This window comes from Schistocerca serialis, chromosome 1 (genome assembly GCF_023864345.2).
Source record: "Schistocerca serialis cubense isolate TAMUIC-IGC-003099 chromosome 1, iqSchSeri2.2, whole genome shotgun sequence".
Taxonomy (NCBI): Eukaryota; Metazoa; Arthropoda; class Insecta; order Orthoptera; family Acrididae; genus Schistocerca; species Schistocerca serialis.
Window position 1 is genome coordinate 1,169,411,106 of NC_064638.1, and position 19,711 is coordinate 1,169,430,816.

The 19,711-nt window shown below is 44.3% G+C and overlaps 1 protein-coding gene across 1 annotated transcript in view; it reads right to left on the reverse strand.

Annotated features, from left to right (window-relative positions):
- The window catches only part of LOC126456267 (facilitated trehalose transporter Tret1-2 homolog), a 144,493-nt gene that overhangs the window by 33,851 nt on the left and 90,931 nt on the right, over window positions 1–19,711 (reverse strand). The window contains exons 5-6 of the mRNA XM_050092022.1: window positions 11,815–11,945; window positions 696–849 (exon numbers count right to left, since the gene is read on the reverse strand). Coding sequence (XP_049947979.1) covers window positions 696–849; window positions 11,815–11,945 — 285 coding nt within the window. The remainder of the gene's footprint in view (window positions 1–695; window positions 850–11,814; window positions 11,946–19,711) is intronic.

Genomic DNA, 19,711 nt, shown 5'->3' on the forward strand with positions numbered 1-19,711 from the left:
ACCAATAAAAAGTTGTTAGCATGTGGACGTAATGTGCTGTTCCAGTCTCTTCTGTACCTAAGGTCCATCACCGTTCCCTTTGGATCCCTACGTAATTCGGTGCTCTCCGATACACACGATCGAACAGCGGAGGAGTGGTACTCAAGCGTCAACTTTAGGTTACAATATCTCCGGATGTAATCAACATTTTACAATGCAAGAAACGGCACTGATTACGTATTTGTTTATATGTTCAGATGTGCTAACAAAACTAACGGAGTTCCATTTAAAAAAACGTAGGTTTGTGTTAAAAAACATACTTCCATGCATTTTTGTATGGTTTGTATAAACAGTTACACTAGCCCCTCTCCTCACGTTCGGTCTGTGGAATCGATTCGTCAGTATTTGATGTTGTTTACGAAATATATCCAGCGGTAACGTTAGGTGACTCACCCTGTATATAGATTTTAATGTACATGACGATTTCAGTTTCGTTTACGAACAACATTTAAAGCGAGTTTTACTCCCAAGCCTTTCGTCTGCTTTCGTGTAAGCATGACGCGCAATTTGTAGTGCCAGCACTGCAACTGGTAGGCGTGCCTTATCCCCTCCCCAACGGCTCCTCTCCCCTCGCCAGCCAATGCTTACTTCCCCCTCTCCCCGCACTCCCCTCACAACACATCTCTGCCATCTTACAGTTAACACACTGTACCCACCGCTGAGCTGCTGGAAGACGAGCAGGGCGAGCGAGAGGGCCAGCGGGATGAGGACGGGCCTGCGCAGCAGCGCCCTCCGGCTGAAGGGACTGCCCTCCTGGGCGGCCGACGCGCCCTTGCCGGGGGCTGTCTCCTTCTCTGGTGCTGCCGCCTCCTGGAACAAACCCCGCCCACACTTTATGGAAGCGGTTGCAGCAGGACTCTGTGTGACATGGGGTGGGGTAGAGTGGGGTGCGCTGGGGTGGCGTGCGGCATGGTGGAGTGCACTTTTCCTCAAGATCTACGAGGTGTGACAGTAAAGTAATGAGACTTTTGTGAAAAAGAAATGTTGCTTGCCGTTTTAGTCAAGTTTAGTGTTGTCTCCTTCAAAGTAGTTCCCTTTTGATTGCACACACTTTTTCCAGCGCTTCTGCCACTGATGGTAACATTTCTGGAACTCATCTTCTGTAATATCCTCCGAGACCCTCGTCACAGCTTTTTGGACCTCTTGTGTTGTTTGAAAAATCGTGTCCCTTGACCGCCGTTTTGACTCTTGGAAAAAAGTCGCACGGAGCGATATCTGGTGTATAAGGTGGCTGTGGTGGTACTGAAATTGCTGTACTGACAGAGCAGTATGGGATGGCGTATTATCGTGATGCAGAATCCAATTATCAGCAATTTTGGCACACACGAAGAACTCTTTTACGAAGTCTTTCTAAAATTTCTTTGTAGTAATATTGGTTAACTGTTTGTCCAGGAGGCACCCACTCCTTATGAACAATTCCCTTGTAGTTAAAGAAGCACACAAGCATACATTTCACTTTTGACTTTGACATGCGAGCTTTTTTTGGTCTGCGTGATCCTTCTGAGCACCCTTGCGGACTTTGGCGTTTTGTGTCTGGATCTTACTGAAAAAACCAACTTTCATCAACAGTGATAACACGGCTCAACAATTCTGGATTGAAACTTCCTGGCAGATTAAAACTGTGTGCCGAACCGAGACTCGAACTCGGGACCTTTGTCTTTCGCAGGCAAGTGCTCTATCTGTGAGGATGGGTCGTGAGTCGTGCTTGTGTAGCTCACTTGGTAGAGCACTTGCCCGCGAAAGGCAATGATTCCGAGTTCGAGTCTCGGTCCGGTACACAGTTTTAATCTGCCAAGAGGTTTCATATCAGCGCACACTCCGCTGTAGAGTGAAAATCTCATTCTGGAATTCTGTATTGATTTCCGTTTGCTCTAACAGATCAGCTACCACATTTTTCCGTGTTTCTTGCTGTTGTGGTGCGAGATTTTTGGGGACCACAATATTATGCGGTTCCATTTTCGTGACGAGAGACACAAACATGTATAACTTATTACAGCACAACTCACGACTGAGCAGTTGTATCGATGCGCCACTTGGACTAGAAGCAGCTTGTACACCAAGGTCAAAGATATTGTGCCTACGCAAGCCTGTAGTGTTGCCACATCTTGCAAAGAAAATCAGTCTTATCACTCTATTGTCGTACCACGTATGTCATACATGAGATTGACACAGAACTACCTCCACGACCACACATTCAACACGAGATCTGGGAATGGCATCCCTACTCGATACTGGATGGCTTTCCACATGGCCGCATAGTTGATCCCATCCCACTTGATCCCATCCTACACATTCTGTACACAGCAGACCTACCACAGAGTCCACCTGTACAGCTGGTGTTGTATGCTGATAACACAGTGTTCTACACCATGAGAGGTCCCACACGTCTGGTGGGTTGCTGGCTGCAGAGGACGGTCGAGAACCTCACTGACTGGGCAGAAAAATGGTGACTAGTGTTCAACACTAAAATGACACGAGCCATCATTATCACATGCCTGTCATACCAACGTATTGATAGCAGTCGCTGAAACGTAGCAGCTCTATCCAGTGGAGTAAAACTCATCACTACTTGAGTTCACATTGGTCAGAAGATTTATGTGGCGCCCGTAACTCATCTTTCAAAAAATGGAGACTGAAGTCCAGTACCAGTTTGTGCGTTTCACCTTATCAACAGCACAATGTGCAGTTTGATGGCAATATTGTCTGTCACAATAAGAACGAAATATCTTGGCATCACACTCCATCGCACTCTAGCTCATAAAAAACATCTGCAAAACACATCAGCCGAGGTAAAAAAATCGCAACAACATCATCCAGAGGCTGTGTGGCACAACACAGGGGTGGTTTCAAAAAATGGTTCAAATGGCTCTAAGCACTATGGGAATTAAAGTCTGAGGTCATCAGTCCCCTAGACTTAGAACTACGTAAACCTAACTCACCTAAGGACATCACACACATCCATGCCCGAGGCAGGATTCGAACCTGCGACCGTAGCAGCCGCGTGGTTCCGGACTGAAGCGCGTAGAACCGCCTGGCCACAGTGGCCGGCATGGTTTCAATGGAGACGTTGTATACATCTGCTCTTGTACTGGATTTTTTCGGCTGCAGAGTATTATGCTTCTGTGTGGTGTAATACTTGTAATAACTGCCTCATCGATGCACAACTCAACAACACGATCCACATAATTAATGGTACAATCAGGCCATCTCCTGTCTACTGCCTTCCCTTGCTAAGCAATATCTACCAAACACAGACTCACAAAACTGAGACCCTGCTTAGATTTTACCAAAATATACAAGAGGAGGAACTGCTCATTCATCACGACATATCTGTCTTACGAAAAAATAGGCTCCGTTCAAGACACCCGCTACTACCGCATGCTGAAGAGTTGGGTACAAGTTACTGCCAACATATCGGAATTTACCACGAACACGAATGGTTCGAGAAGTACAACTGTGATATTGTGGGTGTCGAACTTGACAGGAAACTGTGGGTCAAATCAAATAGAACTATACTGAACGTGTTCGGTGTTCCGACTCACTCTATAAATGTATTGTGGAGTCTCCGAGTTGTGACTGTGGTGCACTGAATCAATCTGTCAGACATATGAGAGAGGAATGCATCTACTATGCTATAAGGGCACGTGGAACAATTTTATGAATGCCAGTACCAAAGCGATGGAATGGAATAGAAGCACGAATATTACTATTTAGTCGATTAATTTTTGTTTTATGCACTTACATTCATTACATTTTGTAAATGTACTGCAAGTGTGTGCCATACGAACGGTGACCAGAGAACTACACAGATGTCTCTGCCCAGTCCCCACCGTCATCAATGCCACCTCATCTCACCTGCCTATCTTCAAATGTCTCATCCGACTGCTTCTAGAGCAGGCGACAGTATACAATCAATGTGAAACCTTCCAGTGTCTCCAGGTCTCTTCCATGTACAGTCGGTCTGCTTAGATGGGTGGTGATGTGTTTGCCTACCATTCAGCGGGCCCAGGTTCAGTTCCCGGCCGGGTTGGAGATGTTCTCCGCTCGTGGACTGGGTGTCGTGTTGTCCTCATCACCACCAACGCCCAAGTCGCTCAATGTGGCGTCAGTTGCAACCCGGTCGCCGAACTTCCTCGGATGGGGCCTCCCGGCCAACAGTGCCACACGATCATTTCATTTCATTTTTTCTTTCATGTACACAGTCTTCTTTCAGGATTCTCAAAGTGTGAGTGATGATTCAGTTAAGCTCTATGCAAAATTCTAGCAAGTGGATTTCTCTTTCATTTTTTCCCCAAATCCATATTCTAACATTATTTTACTTCGTTTCCTTAATCTATTACCGAAATCCAGTCCTCCATCATAATTAAATCTTCCTCTCACTTAACTATCCGAATAATTACTTTTATCTTATCATACATTCTTTCAATCTCTTTATCATCTACAGAGTTAGTTGGCATGTAAACTTATACTACTGTGGTGAGTATTGGCTTCATGTCTATCTTGGCTACAATAATGTATTCACTATGCTGTTCGTAGTGGTTTATCCGCATTTCTGTTTTTTTATTCATTATTAAACCCACTCCGGCATTACGCCTATTTGATGTTGTATTGATAACCCTTTACTGATCTGACCAGAAGTCCTGTTAATCCTAGCGCCAAACTTCACTAATTCTCACTGTATCTGTCTTCAAAGTATCCATTCTCTTCTTGAAATTCTCTAACCTATCTACCTGATTTGGGGATCGAACATTCCAAGCTCCGACCCGCAGGACGCCAGTTTTGTTTTTCTTCATGACGACTTCCTCCTGAGTTGTCCCCAAATAGAGATCCAAATTGGGGAATATTTTACGTCTGGAATATTTTTCTCAAGCAGATGCCATCATCATAAGCCATACAGTAGACCTGCATTCCATCAGGGGAAAAAATAGCAGCTGTGTTTTCCACTGCTGTCACTCATTCCCAGTAACAGCACAGTAATTATTGTTGGCTAACGTTACAATGCCAAATCAGTCGATCATGCTGAGTGTTGCCGTTGCAACTCCTGAAAAGGCTGCTGCCCGTCTTCAGGAAGCAAAAGTTAGCCTCGTCTCTCCATTGTGGTGGCACCTAAGGCATAGCTATCTGTATCACTTAAGCACACAAGCCTCCTCACTTCGGCAAGATCTGTGGTTCACAGAGGGAAACCCATCACAAGTCACACATTTCTATAGTCAGTGCTAATTGGTGCTTGAGGTGGTGTAAACGAGAAATTTGAAAAGATGAATAATCCTTTATCCTATGAAAATCCGATGCAAGAATGGATTTCGCAGATGCTTGGAGAAAGTTACTAGCCATCATGTGTAGTGCCAACAGTGAAGTACAAAGGAGGTAGTCTTAGGATATGGAGCTTTTTTTCGTGGATGGGGTGTGGTCCCTTTATTGTGCTTGGGAAAACGCTAAATTCACAAGGATATTAACACATTTAAGGCATTTTGTACTATGGACAGCAAAGGGACTAATCGGAGATGATGATTGCTTGTATCAGCATGGCAATGCACCGTGTCAGAAAACAGCAACCCTGAGGACAATAACATTCTTGAAACGGACTGGACTTTCCAGAGACCCAACTTGAAACCAACGGAACACCTTCAGGATGACTTAGAACATCGACTTCCCTTCAGACTACATCACAACCTCGTATGGTTTCGGTTCTTGGGGAAGAACGGGCTGCCAATCCTCAATATACGTTCAGACACCTCATTGAAAGTGTCGCCAGCAGAGATCAAGCCGTTATAAGGCCTAAATGTGAACACACCCAAATTAATATCCACTAATAATTGTCTGGATATTTTTGATCAGACAGGGAATTTGGCGACACCAGACCGACATCAGCTGAGGAGTTAGTATAGCTAAATATAATTTCTAAACGGTAGCTCTCATTGGGACGTATCAGCGATAGCAGTACTATGAAGGCGTTCTTACAGCCTAGGGGTAACATGTCAGGACAGTTATACACTATGGACGAAAGTAACCTTCGCATGATGTGTTTCTGTCAAGCAGTGTAGCTCGATGAAACTTGTACCATACATAGAAAGAACTGCAACAGCACTGCACAAAAGGTACCTGAAAGAAATGCGCAATGAAACGAACAGATATGAGACTTTTATTCAAATAATAATTACTCTAAAGTTATCACGGTTCACGATAATCTCCTGGCCATTACAAAAGGAGCAACATGGTTCTTAACAGGGTTTGTGATCACCATCGTCGGCAGTGCATGTTCTGCAACGTGCTACCAAGCTGCCACGAGACTGATAAGAATTTCTGCTGCGCCAGAGCAGTTGACAAGTGCTCTGCTGGATGATCGTTGCTGCATGTGGACTTACTGCAATACGTTCCCCACCCCCACCCACCCACCCCAATGCATCCCATACGCGCTCGCGGGATTTAAGTCGGGGTAACTGGCAGGCTAATCCGTTCGCCGAAATCACAAACAACAAGAAAACATGGCACACCCTGACATTTGGCAACAAAAATAACACACCGAATAGGAAACATTATGAGGAAACAGGGTATAAATGTGGCGCATAGAACAGTCAACAGTCTATGGAAAAGATTAAAAATATCTGACGTCATCAAAGACAAATTCAACAAAGGAGGTATGTACCAGCTAACCTGCAAAGACTGTGATTCAGTACACATCGGAGAGACAGGTAGAAATTACAAGATAAGATACTCAGAACATTTAAAAGCACTGAAAAGTGACAGCACACAGTCCACATTTGCAGACCACCTCATCAAGACTAACCACCACCCCAGTGGTATAGAAACAGACCTACAAATCTTAAAATACAGTAACCATCTATACTAATTTCTAACAACAGAAGAAAACTGCCACATCGAAAACGCTGTCACACAGGGCAAAAATAATATCAATGACCAAACAGTATTAAGTAACAAAACGCTATTCAACACTCTAAACGAATTATCAGACAACACAAAACACACACACACACACACACACACACACACACACACACACACACACACACAAACAAACAAACATATACACAGACAGAATGCAAACAAGCGAACAGATTCAAAGCTCGCGGAGATCAAACCAAAACAAAACAATACCCAAACGACAGTCGGATGCGCATCAGATATCCAAATTTGTGCAGTGAAAAGTGTGTCCAAGCCACACCAAAATAACAGGTCGCCGTATTTACAAACGAGCAGGAGAAAACGCGAGTAAACACTGTCAAAATACGAAACATAATCCGCGAATACCAAACTACACGAAATTGTTCGCCACATCTAAGCTTCACAAAACTTTTTCCAATGTCCACACTTCCAGCTCAGGTACACAAAAACACGTTTGGTATAGAAAAAGAAACTTGTCACAGCTAAGAACTGCAAAATACTACAATGGTAACGCCAAAGACGAGCGTATGTCATGAATTTTACCAGGACATCCATTTAAAAGATTGGATAATACACAAAAAATTCAGTACAGACCATTTTCTAACATTCCTCGTATTTGCAGATGACGTGATGCGCTAATTTCGACCTATGGTTAATTTTGTTTGGCAGTCACAGAACACACCATGCAAAGCAAAAGATAAAGTGCACGTACAATTTAAATGACAGCAAAATCTGACGTATCATATTTATTAGCCTAAAATGAATTGTCTGTAAGTATTTCAGGCAAATAATTTTTAAAAATCGCTGAGGATGCAACAAGTGTGGTGATAAAACAAAACATTAATTAGTTTACCTGTAAAAAGGGAACCCATCCTTAATTCATTATTATGAATATCCTCTCGTTCCAAGGGTTCTCCACCACGTGCCGTTCCATGCGGTCGCACATTGCCATCCGTTAAAATTAAGTCTGTGCCGAATGCACCCCTGAAGGAGTACATGTCACAATAGCATTGACTGGTGAGTGTACCATGTTCATAAATTTGGAGGTCAGCGCGCGCATGCAGCATTTTGGGTCCCCACACCATAACACTTGTACCATGAAAACAACCTTGTTTGACGAGTCTGGACGTACCGTCACATAATGAGAGGTGGGAACACGTAATGCACCCAGGAACACTGTGCAAATGATAGTTTTGCATGTCCAGGTGTTATGGTGTGGGGAGGCTTAATATTGCATTGGCGTAGTGAGCCTCCAAATCTTTGGACACGATCGAGTCACCGCTCATTGTAATTGTGACACTGTACTCCTTTCCCATGTGCGTCTTTTCAGGGGTACGAGGGGCGTTTGAGAAGTCCGCGCAAAGTCCGGGAGATGGCACCACCGGCGCGTATCGAGGTCATGTTTAGTTAGTAGCATCTATGGAAAGAACGCACACCAAGTTTCAGCCATATTAGTCGATTCCTTTGTCTTTGGCATTCGTGTGAATCAAGGAAGTCGAGTGATTGTCAAAAAATGGACGAAAAGGAATTACTTTATGAATGGAAAAACGCCTCAGGAAACTAAAGAGAAGCTTGATAAACATTACGGTGACTCTGCACCTTCAATTAGAACAGTTTATAAGTGGTTTCAAAATTTTCGGAGTGTCCATATGGGCACAAGTGATGCTGAACGTTCTGGACGCCCTGTGGAGGTTACGACTCCAGAAATGATTGATAAAATCCATGATATGGTCATGGATAACAGAAGAGTTATGGTACGTGAGATTGCTAGTGCTGTGGGCAGCTCGAATGAATGGGTACACAATATTTTGCATAAACATTTGGACATGATAAAGCTATCCACAAGATGGGTTCCGCGATTGCTCACGCTTGACCAAAAACGGAATCGTGTGAAGTGTTGCAAGGATTGTTTGCAGCTGTTCAGGAAGAATCTACAGGACTTTAAGCCTCGTTTCGTCACTATGAATGAAACATGGATACATTATTACACTCCTGAGACCAAACAACAATCTAAACAATTGGTTACCAAGGGAGAATTTGCACCAAAAAAGACGAAGACCATTCCTTCTGCCGGAAAGGTTATGGCGACTGTCTTTTGGATTTTGCAAGGGATAATCCTCATCGACTATCTGGAAAAGTGTAAAAATATTACAGGTGCATATTATTCATCGTTACTGGACCGACTGAAAATCGAGCTGCAAGAAAAAGGCCGGCGATTGGACCATAAAGAAGTCCTTTTCCATCATGACAATGCTCCAGCACACATCTGGTCGTGAAATTAATGGAAACAGGATTCCAACTCGTGTCACATCTCCCCTATTCTCCAGACTTGACAACCTTGGACTACTATTTGTTCCCCAATTTGAAGAAACGGCTGGTGGGACAAAGATTTTATTCAAACAAGTAGGTGATTACAGCAATTAATAGCTATTTTGCAGACTTGGACAATTCCTATTATTTGGAAGGGATCAACAAATTAGAACAGCGTTGGACGAATTGTATAAGTCTAAAAGGAGACTATGTCGAAAAATAAAAAAGGTTTACCCCAAACACGTAAGTAGTTTCAGACGCCCCTTATACTTCAAGTTTGTGGATGACCATGTGTAACCACATCAAGTGGCGCAAGTGGAGGAGCTGTTGGAATGACACAATATCAGCAAGTGGATGGGTCTGTCTATTCCCCTGACTAAAATCCCCCATTGAGCACATACAAGACGCACTGCGGAGATGTATCGCAGGACGACCGCATAAACCAACGACAATCCAGCAGCTCTCACTCATGCTGGTGAAGTAATGGAACGCCCTACCAAAATAACTCTTTATCAAACTTACGGATGGCATGGGAGGGCATTGCAGAGCATGCATTGTCGTCTGTCGTGATCACACGCCCTATCAAGAACCAAGTCTGTTGTAATGCCCAGGGGATCATAATAAATAGCAGTGACTTCTGTGTAATTATTGTCTTTGAATAAAGGTGTAATTTCTGTTCATCTCATTGCGTATTTCTTTCAGTTACCTTTTATGCTTCACTGTAGCAGTTCTTTCTATGTACAGTCCAAGCTTAATCGAAATACACTACTGGCCATTAAAATTGCTACACCAAGAAGAAATGCAGATGATAAACAGGTATTCATTGGACAAATATATTATACTAGAACTGACATGTGATTACGTTTTCACGCAATTTGGGTGTATAGATCCTGAGAAACCAGTACCCAGAACAACCATCTTGGGCCGTAATAACGGCCTTGATACGCCTGGGCATTGAGTCAAACAGAGCTTGGATGACGTTTCCAGTTGGTGAGAGATCTGGAGAATGCGCTGGCCAGGGTGGCAGTCGAACATTTTCTGTATCCAGAAAGGGCCGCAAAGGATCTGCAACATGCGGTCGTGCATTATCCTGCTGAAATGTAGGGTTTCGCATGGATTGAATGAAGGGTAGAGCCACGGGTCGTAACACATCTGAAATGTGACGTCCACTGTTCAAAGTGCCGTCAATGCGAACGAGAGGTGACCGAGACGTGTAACCAATGGCACCCCATACCATCACGCCGGGTGATACGCCAGTATGGCGATGACGAATAGACGGTTCCAATGTGCGTTCGCCGCGGTGTCGCCAAACACGGATGCGACCATCATGATGCTGTAAACAGAACCTGGATTCCTCCGAAAAAATGACGTTTTGCTTTTCGTGCACCCAGGTTCGTCGTCGAGTACACCATCGCAGGCACTCCTGTCTGTGACGCAGCGTCAAGGGTAACTGCAGCCACGGTCTCCGAGCTGATAGTCCATGCTGCTGCAAACGTCGTCGAACTGTTCGTGAAGGTGGTTGTTGTCTTGCAAACGTCCGCATCTGTTGACTCAGGGATCGAGACGTGGCTGCACGATCCGTTATAGCCATGCGGATAGGATGTCTGTCATCTCCTGAACCCACCGATTCCATATTCTGCTAACAGTCATTGGATCTCGACCAACGCGGGCACCAATGTCTCGATACGATAAACCGCAATCGTGATAGGCTACAATCCGATCTTTATCAAAGTCGGAAAAGTTATGGTACGCATTTCTCCTCCTTACATGAGGCATCACAACAACGTTTCACCAGGCAACGCTGGTCAGCTGCTGTTTGTGTATTAGAAATCGGTTGAAAACTTTCCTCATGTCAGCACGTTGTAGGTGTCGCCACCGGCGCTAACCTTGTGTGAATGCTCTGAAAAGCTAATCATTTGCATATCACAGCATCTTCTTCTTGTCAGTTAAGTTTCGCGTCTGTAGCACGTCATCTTCGTGGTGTAGCAATTTTAATGGCCAGTAGTGTGTTACTTGGCAATGACACCTGATGCGAAAGTTACTTTCACCCTTAAATTTTGCACGTCAACATCTTTCCCAGAGTGGTAACACTACACTGGTTCCAATCAGATCACAGAAGTTAAACGTTGTCAGGCTTGCCTAGCATTTGGATGGGTCACCGTCCCGGTCTGCTAAGTGTTGTGGCAAGTGGGGTGCACTCAGCCCTTGTGAGGCAAATGGAGGAGCTAGTTGATGTAAAATAGAGACACCAGACACGAAAACTGACAACAGCTGGGAGAGCACTGTGCTGACCACATGCCCCTCCATATCCGCATGCAGTGATGACTTAGGACTGAGGATGGCATAGCGGCCAGTCGGTGCCATTGGGCTCTCAAGGCCCGTTCGGACGGTATTTGTTTGTTTTAACCTTTGCACACCAGTTTATGTGGCCGGCCACGGCGGTAGCCCTCAGGTGGCAGAGGAAGTGACAGTACGGGGTTTCGGCGCAGTAAAACAGAAATTTCCGTTACTTCTAAATAGGGCCTGATAGGACACGTGTCAGAGACAGGAGAGGTGGCGTACCTGGTGCGTGCCGTTGTACGGAGGCGGCGTGTCGTCACTGAGGGTGAACACGCTGCTGCTGACGCCGCCGCCGTCTGACTTCACCGCCGTGAGCGCCATTGGTGGCTCCGGGGAGGCGGCAGGGTCGCCACCTGTGGAAAACCATAAAACCTGTCTCAGGCACTCTGCAATAAATACGTGCATTGCTGGCAGATCGTCGACGCTGATTTCGATTTCATCGTCGACGTCTAAACGTCAATGGTCGCTTGTTTTTAACCTCGATGAATTTGTTGAATGCCCTAAAAGGCCACATACATATACATTTAATGTCATATAATTCTTACTTAATAAAGAGAGCAAGATCTGTGAGACAGGCGAAATACCCTCAATCTTCCGGAAGAATGCAAAACGGCAGGAGCTGACAGATGTGAATACTACCGAACCATCATTTTAATAACCCGTGCTTGCAAAATAATGATGCGTATTATTTACAGAAAAATGGAAAAGTTAGTAGAGGCTGACCTTGGGGAAGATCAGTTCGAGGTCTGGAGAAATGTAGTAAACGTGAGGGAATACTGAGCCTAAGACTTGTCTTAGAAGCCAATTTGATGAATTATGTGAAAGTATCTTGTACGTTTTATCGGACATGCACTAAAGGACAGACCCCATGTGGAATCTGCAGCTGTGATACATATTGTGTAAATTGAGGTGGAGGGAGGAGAAAGGAAAGGAAAGTGACTATTGACGTCAGCTGCATTGGAACTTGAAGCGGAATCAGTGGCGACGAGCGAAAATATTTGCCAGAGCGGGATTCGAACCATGGATCTCCTACTTACTAGGCAGTTGCATTGACCACTGAGCCACCCGCACAAAGGGTTTATCACAGTTGCATGGACTATCTCGGCATGCCTCCCCACCGATCGCTTTCCTTTCTTTTCCTTCTCCCCCCCCCCCCCCACCTTCAAATCACAAAACGTATTTACGACAGTTGTGGATTCCGCGTGTTGTTTTATCTTTCGGACAAGTCCGAAAGAACAGAGACCACGCTTTCATGTAGCTGAGTCGCCTCGATGGCCAATGAATCCATAACCTTCATTGCGGATGCACAGTTACGTCCGACCTCCTCTGGAACTCTCAAGTAGCGAGCACGGAGGACATGGATGGGGACTGCGGGTAGGTGGCGCTAGGTGAGAGTGTGGGACGGCTGGCAGGCGTGCCGGGGTAGTCTGAGCAACTGCGATAAATACTGTGTCCTGGTGGCACAGTGGTTGATGCAGCTATCTAGTAAGTAGGAGATCCCGGGTTCGAATCCTGGTCCGGCACACATTTTCGCGCGTCGCCGCTGATTCTGCATAAAGGGCTATGCGAGAGGCGTTCAATGAATTCGAAACTAAAGTTCTATGTACTGACTTCATCCTAAGAAATTTTGGTCTTATGTCAAGGCGGTAGGTGGATCAAAACAAAATGTCCAGACACTCTGTGACCAAAATTGTACTGAAACATAGGATGACAGACTAAAAGCCGCAATACTAAATGTCTTTTTCCAAAGCTGTTTCACAGAGGAAGACTGCACTGTAGTTCCTTCTTTAGATTGTCGCACAGATGACAAAATGGTAGATAGACAGATGACAGAGGGATACAAAAACAATTAAAATCGTTCAAAAGAGGAAAGGCTGCTGGACCTGATGGGATACCAGGTCCATTTTACACAGAGTACGCGAAGGAATTTGCTTCCCTTCTTGCAGCGGTGTACCGTAGGTCTCTAGAAGAGCGTAGCGTTCCAAAAGATTGGTAAAGGGCACAGGTTATCCCCGTTTTCAAGAAGGGACGTCGAACAGATGTGCAGAACTACAGACCTATATCTCTAACGTCGATCAGTTGTAGAATTTTGGAACACGTATTATGTTGAAGTATGATGACTTTTCTGGAGACTAGAAATTACTCTGTAGGAATCAGCATGGGTTTCGAAAAAGAAGATCGTGTGAAACCCAGCTCGCGCTATTCGTCCACGAGACTCAGAGGGCCATAGACACGGGTTACCAGGTGGATGCCGTGTTTCTTGACTTCCGCAAGGCGTTCGATACAGTTCCGCACAGTCGTTTAATGAACAAAGTAAGAGCATATGGAATATCAGACCAATTGTGCGATTGGGTTGAAGAGTTCCTAGATAACAGAACGCAGCATTTCATTCTCAATGGAGCGAAGTCTTCCGAAGGAAGAGTGATTTCAGGTGTGCCGCAGGGGAGTGTCGTAGGACCGTTGCTATTCACAATATATATATATATATATATATATATATATATATATATATATATATATATATATATATATATATGACCTTGTGGATAACATCGGAAGTTCACTGACGCTTTTTGCGGATGATGCTGTAGTGTATTGAGAGGTTGTAACAAATGAATGCAGGAGGATCTGCAACGAATTGACGCATGGTGCAGGGAACGGCAATTGAATCTCGATGTAGACAAGTGTAATGTGCTGCGAATACATAGAAAGAACGATCCTTTATCATTTAGCTACAATATAGCAGGTCAGCAACTGGAAGCAGTTAATTCCATAAATTATCTGGTATTAGGCATTAGGAGTGATTTAAAATGGAATGACCATATAAAATTAATCGCTGGTAAAGCAGATGCCAGATTGAGATTCATTGGAAGAATCGTAAGGGAATGCAATCGGAAAACAAAGCAAGTAGGTTACAGTACACTTGTTCGCCCACTGCTTGAATACTGCTCACCGGTGTGGCATCCGTACCAGATAGGGTTGATAGAAGAGATAGAGAAGATCCAACGGAGAGCAGCGCGCTTCGTTACAGGATCATTTAGCAATTGCGAAAGCGTTACGGAAATGATATATAAACTCCAGTGGAAGACTCTGCAGGAGAGACGCTCAGTAGCTCGGTACGGGCTTTTGTTGTAGTTTCGAGAACACACCTTCACCGAGGAGTCAAGCAGTATATTGCTCCCTCCTATGTATATCTCCAAAGGAGACCATGAGGATAAAATTAGAGAGATTAGAGCCCACATAGAGGCAGAACGACAATCTTTCTTTCCACGAACAATACGAGACTGGAATAGAAGGGAGACCCGATACAGGTACTCAAGGTACCCTCCGCCACACACCGTCAGGTGGCTTGCGGAGTATGGATGTAGATGTAGATGTAGAAGTCCCGACATCAATAGTGCCTTCCGTTTTCTTTCCTTTCTGCCTCCTCCGCTTTCGATTTACATAACTTGAAGAGTGTAAAACACACATTTAAACTTTATTAAATTTTGAAAGAAGAAACGAAAAATAGGGGAGTGAACGATTATTTACAACTTGTACAGAACGCAGACAGCAGTTGTACGAGTCGAATGACGTCAAAGGGAAGCCATAGTTGAGAAGAGGGTGAGACAGGGGAATAGCCTATCCCTGAAGTTATTCAGTCTGTACATTGAGCAAGTTGTGAAGGAAATCAGCGTGAATTTTGAAAGGTAAATAAAGTTCATGTGGAAGAAATAAAAACTTCGAGACTCTCCGATGACATTGCAGGTCAGGGACGGTTAGGGACTTGGATGTGGTATTGAACGGAATGGACAGTGCCTCCGGAAGAGACTGTAATGTATACAGAAATAAAAATAAAAGAAGGATAATGTGTGATGTCGTCAGTCATAGGACCACACCGCCGCCTGAGAGATCGATCCGCCGGATGCGATTCTCTCGATAAACGGAACGGAAGAACGGCTGTGCTAGCCAAAGAGTACACAGCCAGTCGCAGTACTTATTCTCGCCGCGAGGCGCCTCTAGGCCACTTCAAGTGTAACAGGAATGTAGTGCAGTTGTAACAGTCTACAGTTCGTAGCCGCACTCAGCGGTCACCCAGCGTCGATGTTAGTTAGTCATCGTCTGCAGCTCAGTCATTGCTGCCATTAAGTCTTTGTAGCCCAGTTCCAAGTTAGTCTTCAAATCCACTGGATTCGACATTCAAGACTACGAGAGAGTAATTCGTCACTGCAAGATTTGTGACTTGTAAATTATGTCATTCTACAGACACTTAGTCTAGTCGCGTCTTCTATAACTCCCAACAGATCATCGACTACAACAAAGTAATAAATACTTTCCTATTTTGTACTCCTGCTAATTAATTGTGTTTTCCTGTTGTAGCAACCAAGCAGTCTTGGCATAGTAGAACCCACGTTTCCACCTCCTTGGCTACCTCATATTTGTTACCTCATGTTGATTAACTCGGTTATGGTGGAAGATCGAGAGCCATCATAATGGAAGTAGTCGAATTAAATCAGGCGATGCTGAGGGTATTGAAGTAGGAAATGAGGCACTAAAAACAGTAACTTAGACGATTTTTCTTATTTGGGCAGCAAAATAATTGATGATGAGTGAAGTAGGGAAGAATGAAGAAAAGCATTTCTGAAAAAGATGGATGTTTGAGTATCCAGTATAAATTTGTATGCTAGAAAATCTTTATTGAAAGCCTTTATGGAGTGTAGCCTTGTATGGAAGTGGAACGTGGACGATAATCAGTTTAGACAAGAAGAGAGTAGAAGCTTTTGAAATGTGGTGCTACCCAAGAACGATGAAGATTATATGGGTAGATCGACTTACTGATGAGGAGGTACTGAAAAGAACTGGGGAGAAAGGAAATATATGGCACAGCTTGACTAAAAGAAGGTATCGGTTCGTAGCACACATTATTAGCATCAAGGAATTTTCAGTACGATAACTGAGGGAGAGAGGGGAGACCAAGATATGAATACAGTAAGCAGCTTCGAATGCATGTTGTTTGAGCCAGATGTTCGGAGACGAAGAGGTTTGCACAGGATAGGGTAGCGCGGAGAGCTACATTAAAAGGCCACAACAACAACAACAACAACAACAACAACAAGTACGCGAGAACAGCGGCGAGTCTCGGTTTAGCTGGAAGAGTGACAGTACGGGTGATTTTATTTACCGAGTAGCGGGAACGCGGTCTTATCCATGAAACATCTGTGAAAGCAATGTCTTTAAATGAGACAGCGTCTGCATAGGGCCTGATAAATACTTAGGCGGTCTAATATACTACATTGTCCCTCCACGAGGAACTGTGCGCGTCCGAAAAATGTGATTCATTTCATTCTGAAAAACGACCACACTAAATCACTTTGCAATTTTAATTTTGTGTGGTTAATTCGTAACTTTCTTTCGCGATAAGAAAATTAGCACGGATATCTGCAGTGTATTGTACCTGCTTCTCACCCTTTTAGCGCTCGATATTCCTTGTTACTTCCTCTCTCCGCCTGAGTCTGCGCCTCGTTTGTATAAAACTTCTAAGGCGGCGTATCGCCATCGGTCCCCGTGTCTTTCCTTTAGGACCACGTTTCAGAGTGACGCGCGTGCATCGTCTAACACGGTCCCTGTGTATTGTTTTGAGTGTGACTTAAGCACGATACCGGCTCCTATCACAAGACAAAGACCGGCTACGCTTATCGTTCCTGTGAGGAGCCTGATTCACCGACCGTTACGTTCAGGTTTTCCTCGCGCACGCGACGGCTTGATTCCAGCGCTGAAAAACATTGTGCTGTCTGCTGTAAAATAAACATACGAAGTTGTTCTCCCGTAGTTCTGATCTGCGCTTCTTCGGTTTTGATGTCTCTACCAGATTTCATTCCCGCAAGTCAAACGACTTGAAATGCTTGTAATAAACTAACCTGCAGTGAGAATGAGAATGCAATCAAACAGCGTCGCTGCTCCGATAGTATGCTCATGAACAGGAAAAAAAAACGGAACACCTTGAACGATTAGAGATAGGACGTTAATATTCACAAGACATGTACATTACAATGTTCTGCAGAAATGATTAGCATTTGACCCATGTTCAAGGTCAATACCGATATCGAGGTGCAACACTACCTACACGTAAAATGTGCCTACCGCTCTCGTCGTCGCTGTATTCCGAAGGTAACGAATCATTGTTAGTTGAGCAGACGTGCAGGACGCCTCGCAGACTTATGCGCGAACCGCACCGTCAAATCCGTGAGTTTGAAAGAGGGCCCATTATTGGTATGAGTGAATGTGATGCATCTACCCCAGTAATTGCTGCGCGTGTGGGTCGGAGTGTTACGGCAGTACAACGGGTGCGTGCAGAATGGTTCACGGAAGGCCGTAGAACACGACGAGATGGGTCAGGTCGCACCACCCAGACCACCCCTTGAGAAGATCGACACCTCACTCAAATGGCATTCTGGGACAGATCTGCTTCCTTCTCGGCTTTGGCACAACAGTGTAACACATCGTACTATCAGGAATGACAGTCCGTCACCGTTTATTACGCCATGAGCTATGTACGCATCGTCCACTTCTCTGCCTAACATTAACGAACGTGCAGAAACGTGCTAGACAGCAATGGTGTATGGAACGACGTCACTGTGGACAAGAATGGCATCAGTCTGGTCCAGACTGTATACCAATTAGGTTCCTTTCGGAGTATGCTGATGCATTAGCTCCATACTTAACAATCATATACAACCGTTCGCTCGACGAAAGAACCGTACCCAAAGACTGGAAAGTTGCACAGGTCACACCAATATTCAAGAAAGGTAATAGGAGTAATCCACTAAATTACAGGCCCATATCGTTAACCTCGATATGCAGCAGGATTTTGGAACATATATTGTGTTCAAACATTAAAAATTACCTCGAAGAAAACGGCCTATTGACACACAGTCAACAGGGGTGTAGAAAACATCGTTCGTGTGAAACACAACTAACTCTTTACTCACATGAAGTGTTGAGTGTTATTGACAAGGGATTTCAGATCGATTCCGTGTTTCTGATTTCTGGAAGGCTTTTGACACTGTACCACACAAGCGGCTCGTAGTGAAACTGCGTGCTTATAGAATATCGTTTCAGTTATGTGACTGGATTTGTGATTTCCTGTCAGAGGGGTCACAGTGCGCAGTAATTGACTGAAAGTCATCAAGTAAAACAGAAGTGATTTCTGACGTTCCCCAGAGTAGTGTTGTAGACCCTTTGCTGTTACTTATTTATGTAGATGATTTGGGAGAAAATCTGAGCAGCCGTCTTAGGTTGTTTGCTGATGACGCTGTCGTTTATCTACTAATAAAGTCATCAGAAGATCAAAACAAATTGCAAAACTATTTAGAAAAGATATGTGAATGGTGCGAAAAGTGGCAGTTGACCCTAAATAACGAATAGTGTGAGGTCGTCCACGTGAGTGCTAAAAGGAATTCGTTAAACTTCGGTTACACGATAAATCAGTGTTATCTAAAAGTCGTAAATTCAGCTAAATAACTAGGTATTACAATTGCGAACGACTTAAATTCGAAGGAACACATAGAAAATGTTGTGGGGAAGGCTAACCAAAGACTGCGTTGTATTGGCAGGACATTTTGAAAATGTAACAAACCTACTAAGGAGACTGCCTACACTACGCTTTCCGTCCTCTTTTAGAATACTGCTGCGTGGTGTGCGATCCTTACCAGATAGGACCGACGGAGTACATCGAAAAAGTTCAAAGAAGGGGAGCACGTTTTCTATTATCGGGAAATATGGGAGAGAGTGTCACTGAAATGATACAGGATTTGGGCTGGACATCACTAAAAGAAAGGCGTTTTTCATTGCGACGGAATCTTCTCATGAAATTCCAATCACCAACTTTCTCCTCCGAATGCGAAATTATTTTGTTGACACGTATCTACATAGGGAGAAACGATCACCACGATAAAAAAAAGCGAAATCAGAGCTCATACGGAAATATATAGGTGTTGGTTCTTTACGCGCGCTATACGAGATCGGAATAATAGACAATTGTGAAGGTGGTTCGATGCACCCTCTGCCACGCACTTAAATGTGATTTGCAGAGTATCCATGTAAATGTAGACGTAGATGTATCGGATGAAACGAGGTTCTG